Source organism: Xiphias gladius, chromosome 18 (assembly GCF_016859285.1).
Source record: "Xiphias gladius isolate SHS-SW01 ecotype Sanya breed wild chromosome 18, ASM1685928v1, whole genome shotgun sequence".
Lineage (NCBI taxonomy): Eukaryota > Metazoa > Chordata > Actinopteri > Istiophoriformes > Xiphiidae > Xiphias > Xiphias gladius.
In genome coordinates, this window is record NC_053417.1 from 24,249,085 (window position 1) to 24,260,348 (window position 11,264).

General features: G+C 39.7%; 1 protein-coding gene across 3 annotated transcripts; it reads left to right on the forward strand.

Annotated features, from left to right (window-relative positions):
• The first annotated feature begins 184 nt into the window (after nucleotides 1-184).
• On the forward strand, nucleotides 185-8,152 carry LOC120803285 (solute carrier family 26 member 9-like). 3 transcript variants are annotated; one of them, XM_040151617.1, is made up of 21 exons: nucleotides 185-369; nucleotides 1,387-1,513; nucleotides 1,730-1,869; nucleotides 2,030-2,140; nucleotides 2,295-2,470; nucleotides 2,578-2,742; nucleotides 2,837-2,989; nucleotides 3,164-3,246; nucleotides 3,364-3,511; nucleotides 3,595-3,708; nucleotides 3,828-3,905; nucleotides 4,024-4,119; nucleotides 4,223-4,329; nucleotides 4,448-4,517; nucleotides 4,610-4,702; nucleotides 4,799-4,945; nucleotides 5,073-5,324; nucleotides 6,358-6,412; nucleotides 6,736-6,872; nucleotides 7,476-7,535; nucleotides 7,649-8,152. In XM_040151617.1, exons 2-21 carry the CDS (start codon nucleotides 1,389-1,391, stop codon nucleotides 7,658-7,660), a joined length of 2,322 nt encoding a protein of 773 aa, XP_040007551.1. In that variant the 5' UTR covers nucleotides 185-369; nucleotides 1,387-1,388; the 3' UTR covers nucleotides 7,661-8,152. The 3 variants fall into 3 exon arrangements, with proteins under 3 accessions (XP_040007551.1, XP_040007550.1, XP_040007553.1); XM_040151616.1 differs by lacking the exon at nucleotides 7,649-8,152 and having other exon boundaries at nucleotides 7,476-7,641; XM_040151619.1 differs by lacking the exons at nucleotides 7,476-7,535; nucleotides 7,649-8,152 and having other exon boundaries at nucleotides 5,073-5,382; nucleotides 6,736-6,838.
• The last annotated feature ends 3,112 nt before the right edge of the window (nucleotides 8,153-11,264 follow it).

Consider the following 11,264-nt stretch of genomic DNA (forward strand, 5'->3'; position numbering starts at 1 on the left):
GCTGTGGCTCAAGTCTACCTTTTACCATAAAACATGTAAAATTGTATTTTTGTTGATGAGAGAATGAATGTAAGAATGCTACATGTATATAGAAACTGGACCCATTAAATATGCATTAATTGTTAATTACATCATGTTACCGCCTTGCTCTGTACTGCACAGCAGCTGCCTCACAAATGAGTAATTTAAGTGATTGAGTTGTGTTTGCCCGCAAGGCTGCCTGTACCAAAGTTTTTCAAGATTTTCAGTTTCTTGGGCTCCACCCAGAAGGTCTAGAGGGTCTTTAGTGCAACCTGATAAGAAATCAAACAACTGAGTAATACACACATCTGAGCTAAATGCCTTCAGACCTTGTGCTTCTACACTAAGGTACAGTACTGTGTTTTCACACTTTTTCTCTAATTGCTTTGACATTAATCAGTGCTTCTAAACAGATAGTAATGACATTGGGATGGAAGTGTTGGCCTTCTTGCAACTTATATTTTGATCATTTTATCAGTAAATATAGGTATACATTTGTTTGTAGGTATGACATTTTTAATTCAGATTAGGTAGAACAGACGCTTTTAGCTAATATCCCTTGTTTGACTTTTGTCAAACAGTGAAGTTGAATCTCTTTTCAACTCCAGCTTTACGTCCAGTTATTTCTTTTTTGTGCTTTAGTTCCTAATAACCCTCATGCTCTACACAGAGTCCGTTAAAAGTTTATCAACTCTTAACAGTGTGACAGCTGACCATCTGTTCCCTCTAAAATGTCAAAAATGTCCAGGTTTTTAAGTGTGGGTAGTCTATCGTTATTATAAATTTTGTTCTAAAATATGGAAAGAGGTACACTTAATTTAGAAAATGCCAACATTTTTTTTTCTGCATGCAGACTGTAAGAGGACAGAGTGAACTTGTGTGTGTGCTGTTATTTACCTGGTGTTGATCAAATATTTTAGCAGTGCGCCGACCTGTCGGTTGTTCCTTCATCCGTCAAGGTTAGATTAGGGTCTCTTCACGTGAAATATGCCACTGACGTTTAACACAACATCAAGGCATTCTTCAAGATTAGTAAGAAGAAAATGAGTAAAAATCTGATTTTCTGATCCCTTGGGCTAGGATTTAATATAAACATCTTGTTTTTTCAAAGATAAAAAAATAAAATGCAAACTTACTTATATATTTTTATCATTCCGAAGTAACAGTATTGATGCAGCCTTGATTTAATTAGCAGGTGTTTTTATTACATTGTAAAATGTATATGTAAAAGACAGTAAATAGGTTTTATGAGTACTGTGTGAAGGTGTATTACTTGTGATTTCTTGAAATTCTTCAAATTGCACATTGAGGATATAGCATTGCAGAGCTTTCTTTATGGCCTTAATGTTTTTCAATATGCTTTAGCCATGCACCAGGACCGCCCACGTTATGTGATTGACAGGACGGCATATAACCTCCCAGACTTCGACAGAGAGTTTGAAAAGAAGAGTAGACAGTTCCCCGTTGGAGAGAAAGTAAAGAAACTCTTCAGGTACAGAATTACAATCTTGCTGCACAGTCAACATGGACTACATGTGTTCCTATCACTCGAACTCTCCCCTCTGACAGGCTTCGTGTTGTGATCAAACGGTGGAGAGCCTTGTAGCTAGGATTCCATACAAAGTTTAGACCTGTTGTGGACTTTCTTCAAAGTAACAACAAGGAAAGCAGAGCTTTTCAAAGAGCTTCCCTTGTTTGCCTCTGTCAGATGCTCGGTGCCGAGACTGAAGGGCTTGCTATTCAGACATCTGCCTGTGCTGAGCTGGCTTCCCAAGTACAAAGCGAAAGACAACCTGCTGTGTGATGTCGTCAGCGGGGTCAGCGCAGGAACCATTCAGGTTCCCCAAGGTCAGTCAGTCCTCTCCCCTCTCTGGTGCTTTTGTGTAGTACCAACTGGCTGATGGTAGTTGCTGCAGTGTTGGCTCCGGTATGTAACATGGTTTTTGTAATTTTCTGTATGTGATCATGATTTATTCGACAGTTATAAAAAGGTTTCTGTTCTTTCCAGGAATGGCATTTGCCCTCCTGGCAAATCTCCCTCCCGTCAACGGTCTCTATTCCTCTTTCTTCCCCCTCATCCCGTATTTCTTCATGGGCACTGCTCACCAGATGGTCCCAGGTAGATCAGATTGATATATCTCCTGCAATTTCATAGGACGACAGTGATAAGTTGCCAGTGCTGCACAATGTAGATCGGCTGCACTCAGCCGGACTCTGCCAAGTTTGCAGTATGGCAAAGAAAATAGACGTGAGACACTACTTTCTGTGTCCAGGTACTTTCGCTGTCCTCAGCATTATGGTGGGAATCGTGTGTCTTAGGCTGGCCCCAGAGTCGGACTTCAGTCATTTCAATACCACTCTTAATGCTACAATAGTGGACAGAGACAGGATGAATGACGTGCGCCTTGGAATATCTGGAACCCTGGCCTGCCTCACTGCGATCATACAGGTACTTGTACCACTAAAAGATGAGTACTTTAAAGTGAAATTTCAAAGAAATGAGAGGTAGAGTTTAATCTAAAAGTGTCACATTGAAAACTGCTTATGTCCGTGCAGATTGGCCTCGGCTTCATGCAGTTTGGGTTTGTTGCTATCTATCTGTCAGAATCCTTCGTCCGAGGCTTCATGACTGCTGCAGGATTGCAGATCCTCATCTCAGTGCTCAAGTACATCTTTGGTATCAAAGTGCCACCTTACAGTGGCCCGCTGGCTGTTGTATATGTAAATATCTGTTTCATATAGTGATTAAAGAGCATCAAAAGGCTTTGGTAGGTGATATGCTAACAGAATATGTCATTTTTATTCTTTGTCACAGACTCTTGCAGATATTATAGTCGGCCTTCCTGATACCAACATAGCATCACTAGTATTTGCTCTGGTCAGCAGCATAGTTCTGATTGTCGCGAAGGAGCTGGGTGCACGCTACCGCCACAAACTGCCCTTCCCCCTGCCTATGGAGATCATTATTGTAAGTAGTTTATGGTTTGCCATTTCTCAGAGGGCACAAAAGTGCGCTTTTTTGGTACAGTGTTTGTACAATTTCATGTAGCTTTAGGACAGATTTCTTTTGTAGATTGTTCGTGACTAATCTAGCAGTATAAAGGCAACAGTGGCGATTGCTCCCTGTTCCTGTTCTACACAGGTGGTGGTGGCAACGGCCATCTCAGGCCCTCTGCATCTTCCTGAGATCTATCACATGGACATAGTGGGAGAAATCCCTTTGGGGTAAAGCAAATATCAGAATACTCATTATCAATGGCTGCTTCATTCATAAAAATTACTCATGCAACTCATTTTTTTTAACTATTCAGTTTAGATTTGTTTCTTGTCTCTATTTTCCAGATTCCCAGCACCAATCCTGCCCACAGTGGGTCAGTGGGAAGACATGTTGAGCACAGCTTTCTCCCTGGCAATAGTGGGGTATGTCATCAACTTGGCCATGGGCAGGACACTGGCAGCCAAGCATGGCTACGATGTGGATCCCAACCAGGTAGAAAAACTGCTTGTCTTTGACTAGTTCAAAATTTGTATTTTGTTCCATTTTGTAAAAACTGCCTACATGTTCTCATACAGGAAATGTTGGCTCTTGGCTGCAGCAATTTCCTGGGGTCCTTCTTTAAGATCCATGTGATCTGCTGTGCCCTGTCTGTAACCCTGGCTGTAGACAGTGCTGGGGGAACATCACAGGTCAGTGCTGTGGTACATCTACATGTCTTGCATGTAATTTAACGAAGACAAATAGCATGGACACCGCAAGAGAATATTACGTCAAACTGCTAACGACCGAAACCTTTGTCCTGTCATAGTTTGCCAGTCTATGTGTGATGCTGGTCGTAATGGTTACCATGCTCGCATTGGCAGCCTACCTGAAACCACTTCCAAAAGTAGGTGGACGTAAGAGTATGATACTAGCACCTTGACCGATTATACAAAACGTTTCAAATAGAGGTAAGAGAAAGATCTTGGCATGATTAATAACCTATGTTATCTTTTATTTCCCAGTCAGTGCTTGGAGCTTTAATTGCAGTCAACCTGAAGAACACGCTCCTACAGCTTTCTGATCCCTATTACTTATGGAAGAAGAGCAAATTAGACTGCGTAAGTCAAGGCCATGCCTTGGATGCAGTATTGCAGAACAATACAATATCTTTTTTTTTTCCCCAAATTTTTTTTTCTTATTCTGTTTTTCTTTCTCTTCCAGTGTGTGTGGGTTGTGTCATTCTTGGCCACATTCTTTCTTAGCCTGCCTTATGGAGTTGCTATTGGAGTGGGCTTTTCCATTCTGGTAGTCATATTCAAGACACAGTTGTAAGTAAACTCCATGCAGTGGAGTGCTATATTTCAACCAAAAATGAAAAAAGAAAGCGCTGCACACTGTCAAGTGTATATTACTGGATTACTCATTTTAATAATGTGTTCCTTGTAGTCGTAATGGTTCGGCAATAGTCCAGATTATGGATACAGATATCTACAAAAACCCGAAGGTGTACACTAAGGTATGAAAACTAAATATTTTTGTGTATTTTTCTCATTACACATAATGTAAGTGGACTTGCATCTCATGTTTTTTTTTGTAATAACTCCACAGGTCATGTCAATAGCAGGTGTGAAAATAGTCAACTATTGTTCGCCAATCTATTTTGCAAATGCTGAAATATTTCACCAGAGGATCATCAAAAAGGTACAGTGAATAAATGACCTTTTTTGCTGTCACTCACGGTTGAATGAATGTGTTCTTGTGGCGCGCGAGTGTTTACATAGGCATGTTTGTGTCTAGACTGGGCTGGACCCTGGCAAACTTATTCTGGTCAGGCGGAAGTTCTTAGAGAAAGAACAGAAGGCAAAAGCGAAGAAGGAGAAGAAGGAGAAGGAGGAGGAGACAAGAAGGAGAAAGCCCAGCTCTTTGGTTAACATGAAGGTTCAGGTGGGATCAAGAATACATGACATGACACAGACATGTCATAGCCAGACACACATCCAAAAAAAATCTAAAAGATTTTCTGAAAATATGACCCCTTGACCTTTTCTGTATGTATTTCCTCTAAATCTAGACTATATCTCATCTTGAACTGCAAAATGACTTTGATATGAACGATGGCAGTTCCAGCAAACCTGAATCTCCCACCAGCTATGTCAACTTCCACTGTAATGACATTGAGCTGGGCGAGCAGGCGCCCGACCAAGAGCCATCCAGTCCCTCTGCTGTCACACTGGAGTCCCAACCCATGCCCTTCCACACCCTCATCCTTGACTTGGCAGGAGTCTGCTTCATTGATCTAATGGGCATCAAAGTACTGATAAAGGTCATAAGCTTGTTTGGAGTATTAATAGATACACTCTTAAAACAAGTGGTTCTATACTGTAAGTTTTTAGGCTCTATATTTTATCACATACGTGACGCCCCTAGAAGCTTTAATAAGAACCATTTTTACAGGGTTCAATCAAAAGAATTCTTGGGACTCTTTATAGGCATGAAAAGGTTGAATTTAATTCATGATATATTAAATATAATAATAATATATAAATATAATATAATACAGGAACTTACAGGCCTTGTCTCACAAAAAGAGCAGTAGGTAGTAGAAGGGCAGTATTTAAGAAACAAGGAGACAGAAACACTCTTACCAAAAAAAAAAAAAAAAAAAAAAAAAAAACAACCCAAAAACATCTAGGCTAAAACTGAATTTATGAACAGAAAAGTTACAGCTAATGTTACGTAGCTTTGTTTACACAGCATTTACAGGCTATAATTACACACCCGGCATGAAATTACAGCCTTATCCAGCCTTATCGGGATAAATGTCATTTAATAACTTTGAGTCACATGTAATGTTGATAAAATGAGGTATAATCCACATAGCAGCCAGTTTCACTGGCTTACCGGTATGGCTACTGTTAGCTAGCACCAATGTTGAACAAACTAATTTCTTTTATAAAAAAAAAAAACATCTTTTATAAAAAGTATACTCATGGAGCCATTATACATTGCTATATTTGCCATATACTGCACAGTGATTAAACTAGTTTATTCAACTGACGTTACTGTTATGGGGGAGCTTGAAATTTTCAATTGAGCAGTTAATTTTAGTTAGCTAGCTAATGCTTAGCCTTAATTGACATTTACTGACATGTAACTAACTGACACAAGAATAATAATAATAATTATATATATATATATCATGGCATAATTTGACATTTTAATTTCTGATGTTGATATGTATTATTAATGTTATTGAACCTTTTTAATGAGAGAATTTTCAAGACTGTGGGTTTCTTAGGATTATAGTCTGTCCAGCCTGTCTATGAACAATCTTCTTTCCTTTATTCCCCACACAGATGAACTCAAGTTACGCGGTGCTGGGCATTAAACTGTACCTGGCCAGTGTTCAAGGTAAAATCTTAAATGACTTAAGTGTATTCACACTTGCTGGCTCTACTGAGCAGTTGGCACGGAACAGAGACCTAGTCATTCATACAACACCGAGTCCGTAAGGTCTGTGAAGGACACTGTTAGAGTGAGACATTAGACTACATGTCTATAAACTTGTTATAGGATGCGCATGTCCAGCATTTGCCAGTGAGATAAAGGGATGATCCAAAGAAAAATGTATTGTGATCGGTTGCTTCGGAGCCTCGAATAACTGTTCTTCTCTTGCTAAATCGTATCGCCATTGTATTTCTCTTGTTTGATATTTGTTATCTTGCTGCCTGCAGCCCAGGTGTATGAGGAACTGGAGGCTGGAGGAGCTTTTGATAACGGCAATATACCCCGCAGTAATCTCTTCCTTTCCGTCCATGATGCCATTCTGTTTGCTCAGCACACCTCTGGAGAGAGGCGAGTCTCCCTGGAGGTAGGCGCCACTGTATAAACTAATGTTATCACGCAAATCTTTTTCATAACATCACGTACAAACACCTGCTGGTCAATGGTTCTGAGGTTAGGGGTATAGAAAGGGATAAAGAAGACTAGAATAGCCTGATTTATTTTATAAGTAAGAAATTCCTCTTTTTAGCGCAGCCTTTGTCACCTTATCAGGCTCAACGAGGTTAAGCAGAATATCACACTTACTGTGTCGTGTGACACAGTAAGTGCCACAACAAACAAAGGTGTAATTTACACCAAGGTCATGCGGCATATTGAGCGTAGGTGACTGTAGCTAACAATGTTGCAAAACTGACCATCTTTACTTCATAAGATTCATGAAAGCGGCTTAAATCCACTATGTGTCACCACTTTAAACTGGAAAATAAAGCAGCTCTTTAAGAACTAAGAATATATTTAAAATACAGGTCACCACAGAGTCTAACCGGTAATGTAACCCTTGGATGTGTTCACTTGGAAAATCTCCTCGGAGATACTGCCAGCACACAGTTAAAACTAAGCATATTCTACTACCACTGTCTTTTAAGTCATGTCCGTTTTTAAATATTTACTTTCACTTTTTTGGCTGCAGGCAGAGAGAGAAAAACAGGAACTTGCCTTTAACATTAATGAGGAGATGGATTTGGAACAGGTATGCACTGTTTTTCCACGAGCTGATACAGTTCAAAGTGACAATTTTGCCTACCCACTTGTATTTATCATGAGGTCATTATTTTATATCTAACAGTAGTTTTACTTTTGTAGGAAATGTTTTGAGCACTGATTGCTGCACTGGAGATGAGCAGAAGAAAGATGCTAACAATAATCTTCAGTGTCGCTGTAATTTATGGAAATGTATTGTTGCCAAAATATATCCTGTGCATCTTTTTTGCTGACTATCAATTATCCAAATAAAATGTTTTACTTTGTGGTTGTGCACAGTAATCAGTACTTGACTCCACTGACAGGGGGGTTGGTATATACCAGCACAAGCGACCCAAACAACAAGTAAGCGCTGAGCAGATAATGAGAGCAACTCGGCATCGCAGTTCACCCACCCCTCACAATAACTGTGGAGTGAACCTGCTGACTGCGCAGTCATACAGAAGTGGTCCTGTAATTAACCGAGAGTGTGCACAGCGGCCACAGCTGTGAGGGACAGCCAGCTGAGCAGTCTGGCTAAGTCCCTGTGCAGGCAAGACGTTGAGAAAGGCCAAACACACATGAGAGGATGAATACATGGCATCAGCAGTTTCATGGCTTTGTTGTCTTCTAATCCCGTTTAAGGACCACAGTCTGCATCGCTTTCCATTAGGAAGAATAAAGCTGCAACTACCAAAATAACACTTGTAATTGTTGCCAGTCGCATCAGTGGAGTGACTAACAAAGAGAAATATGAGGGCCAACTAACTTGTGTTTATGTAGTAGGTGCTCAAAGGCCTGTGGTGTCTAGCCTAGCAGCAGGCTGACAGTGGTGTTGGTATGCCTGTAATGCATGAATGGATTTATGAAGCTATTAAGAAATCATCCTAAGGTATTCTGGCACACATCTGCTATTCTGCTCCCCTTCCTCTCTGCAGCAATTTAGCACCACGAGTGATTACAAGGTTTCTATGGCTATCAACTTTAATTTGGAGCTCTGGGAAAGTCTCTCATCACTTAGTGTGTGTGTGTGTGTGTGTGTGTGTGTGTGTGTGTGTGTGTGTGTGTGTGTGTGTGTGTGTGTGTGTGTGTGTGTGTGTGTGTGTGTGAGAGCGTGTGTGTGTTAGTGTTTAATTTCATCACCTGCAGCTCATCCTTCTCTTTCTTTTCGCCCTCATTGTTTTCAGACTCTCTGTATAAACCCTTTGTGTGAACCCGATTTATTAATATGAATTTAAGGAATATCCTGATTGAAATAATCCGTTTGACACATTTTTTATCACATAGTTATGAGCTATCATGCCACTCTGCCCCGCCTTTCCTGTCTTTAAATATTTGAATGCATAAGAAGAGGGAACTTGACTGTCTTTTCAAATATTCTGTCCCAGTTATACAGTACATAAATGCATACATACTGCATACTAATTCCAAGAAGGTTTTGAATGGGAGGTGTTTTTTTGAGTGTGCTGTTGATGTACACTATAGCTCCACGGTGCAATGCACAAAGCAAGCTGCTCACAGCTGGAAAAAAAAAATAGAATTAATATAAAAAAAACAAAAAAGAATCTTTGGAAAAAACATGTTGCTATGTCTTTGTGAAGTTTAATGGTAACTTTGCAGTTCAACTTACAAGGACAATAAATATATAGTATGTGATTTACACAGAACGTAACATGGGATTGGGGCATGGCTACCGTCTCTACTGATATCCATTCTTTCAGAGATTACGGTGCAAGATGAGTCAGGGTAAAACACTTTTGAAGTTGTATGGTTGCTCAGTGCCACTTTTTCCAGAGATTTATGAAACACCAGTAACACCCTTCAGTTGCTAGCTCACATCTGGAATACCACCCATCACTGCTGGGCCACCCTTTGTTACTTTTTTTTTTTTTTTTTTACCTCTGCCAGCCCTCATTACATGGTGTGCTGCTTTTTCTTCTTTCATTTATGTAAATCTACTATAGATTTTGGCCTATTTTGCTTTTTAATTCGACCTTCTTGATATCGTGCAATATAATTACCCCTTATCAGTAAAGCTATAGGTAGAGAAAAACCCTAACCTTTCTGGAGGTCAACTGGTGATTACACTGAATTATGAAATGCTTCTGGCTAAATCCTTTTTCAAATGAGGTATTGTTAAAATGGACTAACTTCTCAATCCCCGTAATTGCAAGTTCACATAAAAATTAATTTTCCACCCCTTGCACATTCATTGACCGTGATGGTTTAATTAACAAGGTCCCTTTTAGAAATTTGAGACGGAGAGATTTATGTATTAAATTTGTTTACGCGCCCAGTGGTTTCATACTATTGAGACTAATTGCATGGTGTCAGAGGGTATCTCCTCTTTGAGTCATGGGACCTTGTCATTTAGTGTTTGCCGGCTTTTATGAAGAGCTGCCCCTGAGACAATATTCCGCTCTGACCTTTCAGAATCAAGATTTAAATTTGGAGTGCTTTAATAAAGAGCCAGGAAGCCACGTTTTATTAAAAGACTGTTCCTCAAATAGGCTGTGGGCTTGTAAGAGTCATCTCATGAAACGAGGACGGTAGCGCAACCAAAACCACTTCTGGAAATTTAAATAATGGCTGTTTGACATTGATCAAGCGACAGCAGTTGGTGCTTTGCATATGCATTTTATAGACCTATGTTTGGGGATCTATTCTGCTTCATTAACACACCACTTTGCAGCCAGGGAATCATAAATCTTGATCGTGCTATGTCAGCAAATTGTCTTTTGACAGGGTTTTTTTTTTTTTGCAGAGTTGCTGAGGGCAAATCTGACCACTGATAACTGGCATTAATTAATGTTGTGTTTTGTCTCATTCCAGTACTTCAACAACAATTAAATGCACCAGACAATGGAACATTGTCTGGTGATTAATTAAGGCATGCAATTATTGAGGCTGCATCTCTGACTAGCGGATGGTTAATTATTTACAGTTAAATTAAGCCACAACCCCATGTCTGATGAAAAAACACTGCTCAGCCTTCTTGCCGTTTTTGTTTTTGTTTTGCTTTAAATGTAATCACTATGTTAATTGTTTCAAAAGTCACTGACCTTTATGGAATGATATGAGCTACAAACAGCCAGGGTTTGAAGTTGAGGCTGCAGAAAACCTCTTAAGAGGTCTGTATTGTTATGTTTTTAATATTTTTCTGTGGGAAAGGAAGGAAGGAATTGATTAAAATCTAAACAGTATCATAGACCAGAGCTGAAACAAGAAGATAAAGCTTTAGAAAGATAAACAAATTTGACCTTCCTTCTAGCTTGCCATCAAGACAATGATGGACAGATATGCAAGTCAGTGTCATCAGTACATAGTTTTATCATCCCATCAACTCATTAAACAGAGCAGCGGGTAGTGTTTGCTCCCCTGTCTTTTTATTAGATAAAAACTGCAGTGCGGTGACTACAGATGCTAGCTCCGTACTGAGCCGTTCAATATCAGTGGGGAAATTAGAGAAGACAATGGAAAACATCGCAGTGTGGTGCAACGCTAAGGGAACTCATTAGAGCACTACAGCAAGGGAGGAAACCACATGATGCTTTGCAACATGTCATCACGGGTGTTGTGAGTGTTATTACACAATCATAATTTGATAGCTCGCAACAAAATTACTTTATTAATTCTGAGAATCTCGCATGATAAACTAACAGGCCAAGAAGGACCTAAATGAGGAAAGGCTTTGATACAGTATGGTTAATCAGACTTCCTGATTTGCTACAGCTTAAAT

Excerpts from the sequence above, each read along its gene's own strand:
- LOC120803285 (XM_040151616.1), top strand. The coding sequence starts at position 1,389 with ATGCACCAGGACCGCCCACGTTATGTGATTGACAGGACGGCATATAAC. Across the intron at positions 2,990-3,163 it reads TGCCTATGGAGATCATTATT|GTGGTGGTGGCAACGGCCAT; the intron begins GTAAGTAGTTTA and ends TGTTCTACACAG. Across the intron at positions 4,120-4,222 it reads AGAAGAGCAAATTAGACTGC|TGTGTGTGGGTTGTGTCATT; the intron begins GTAAGTCAAGGC and ends TTTCTCTTCCAG.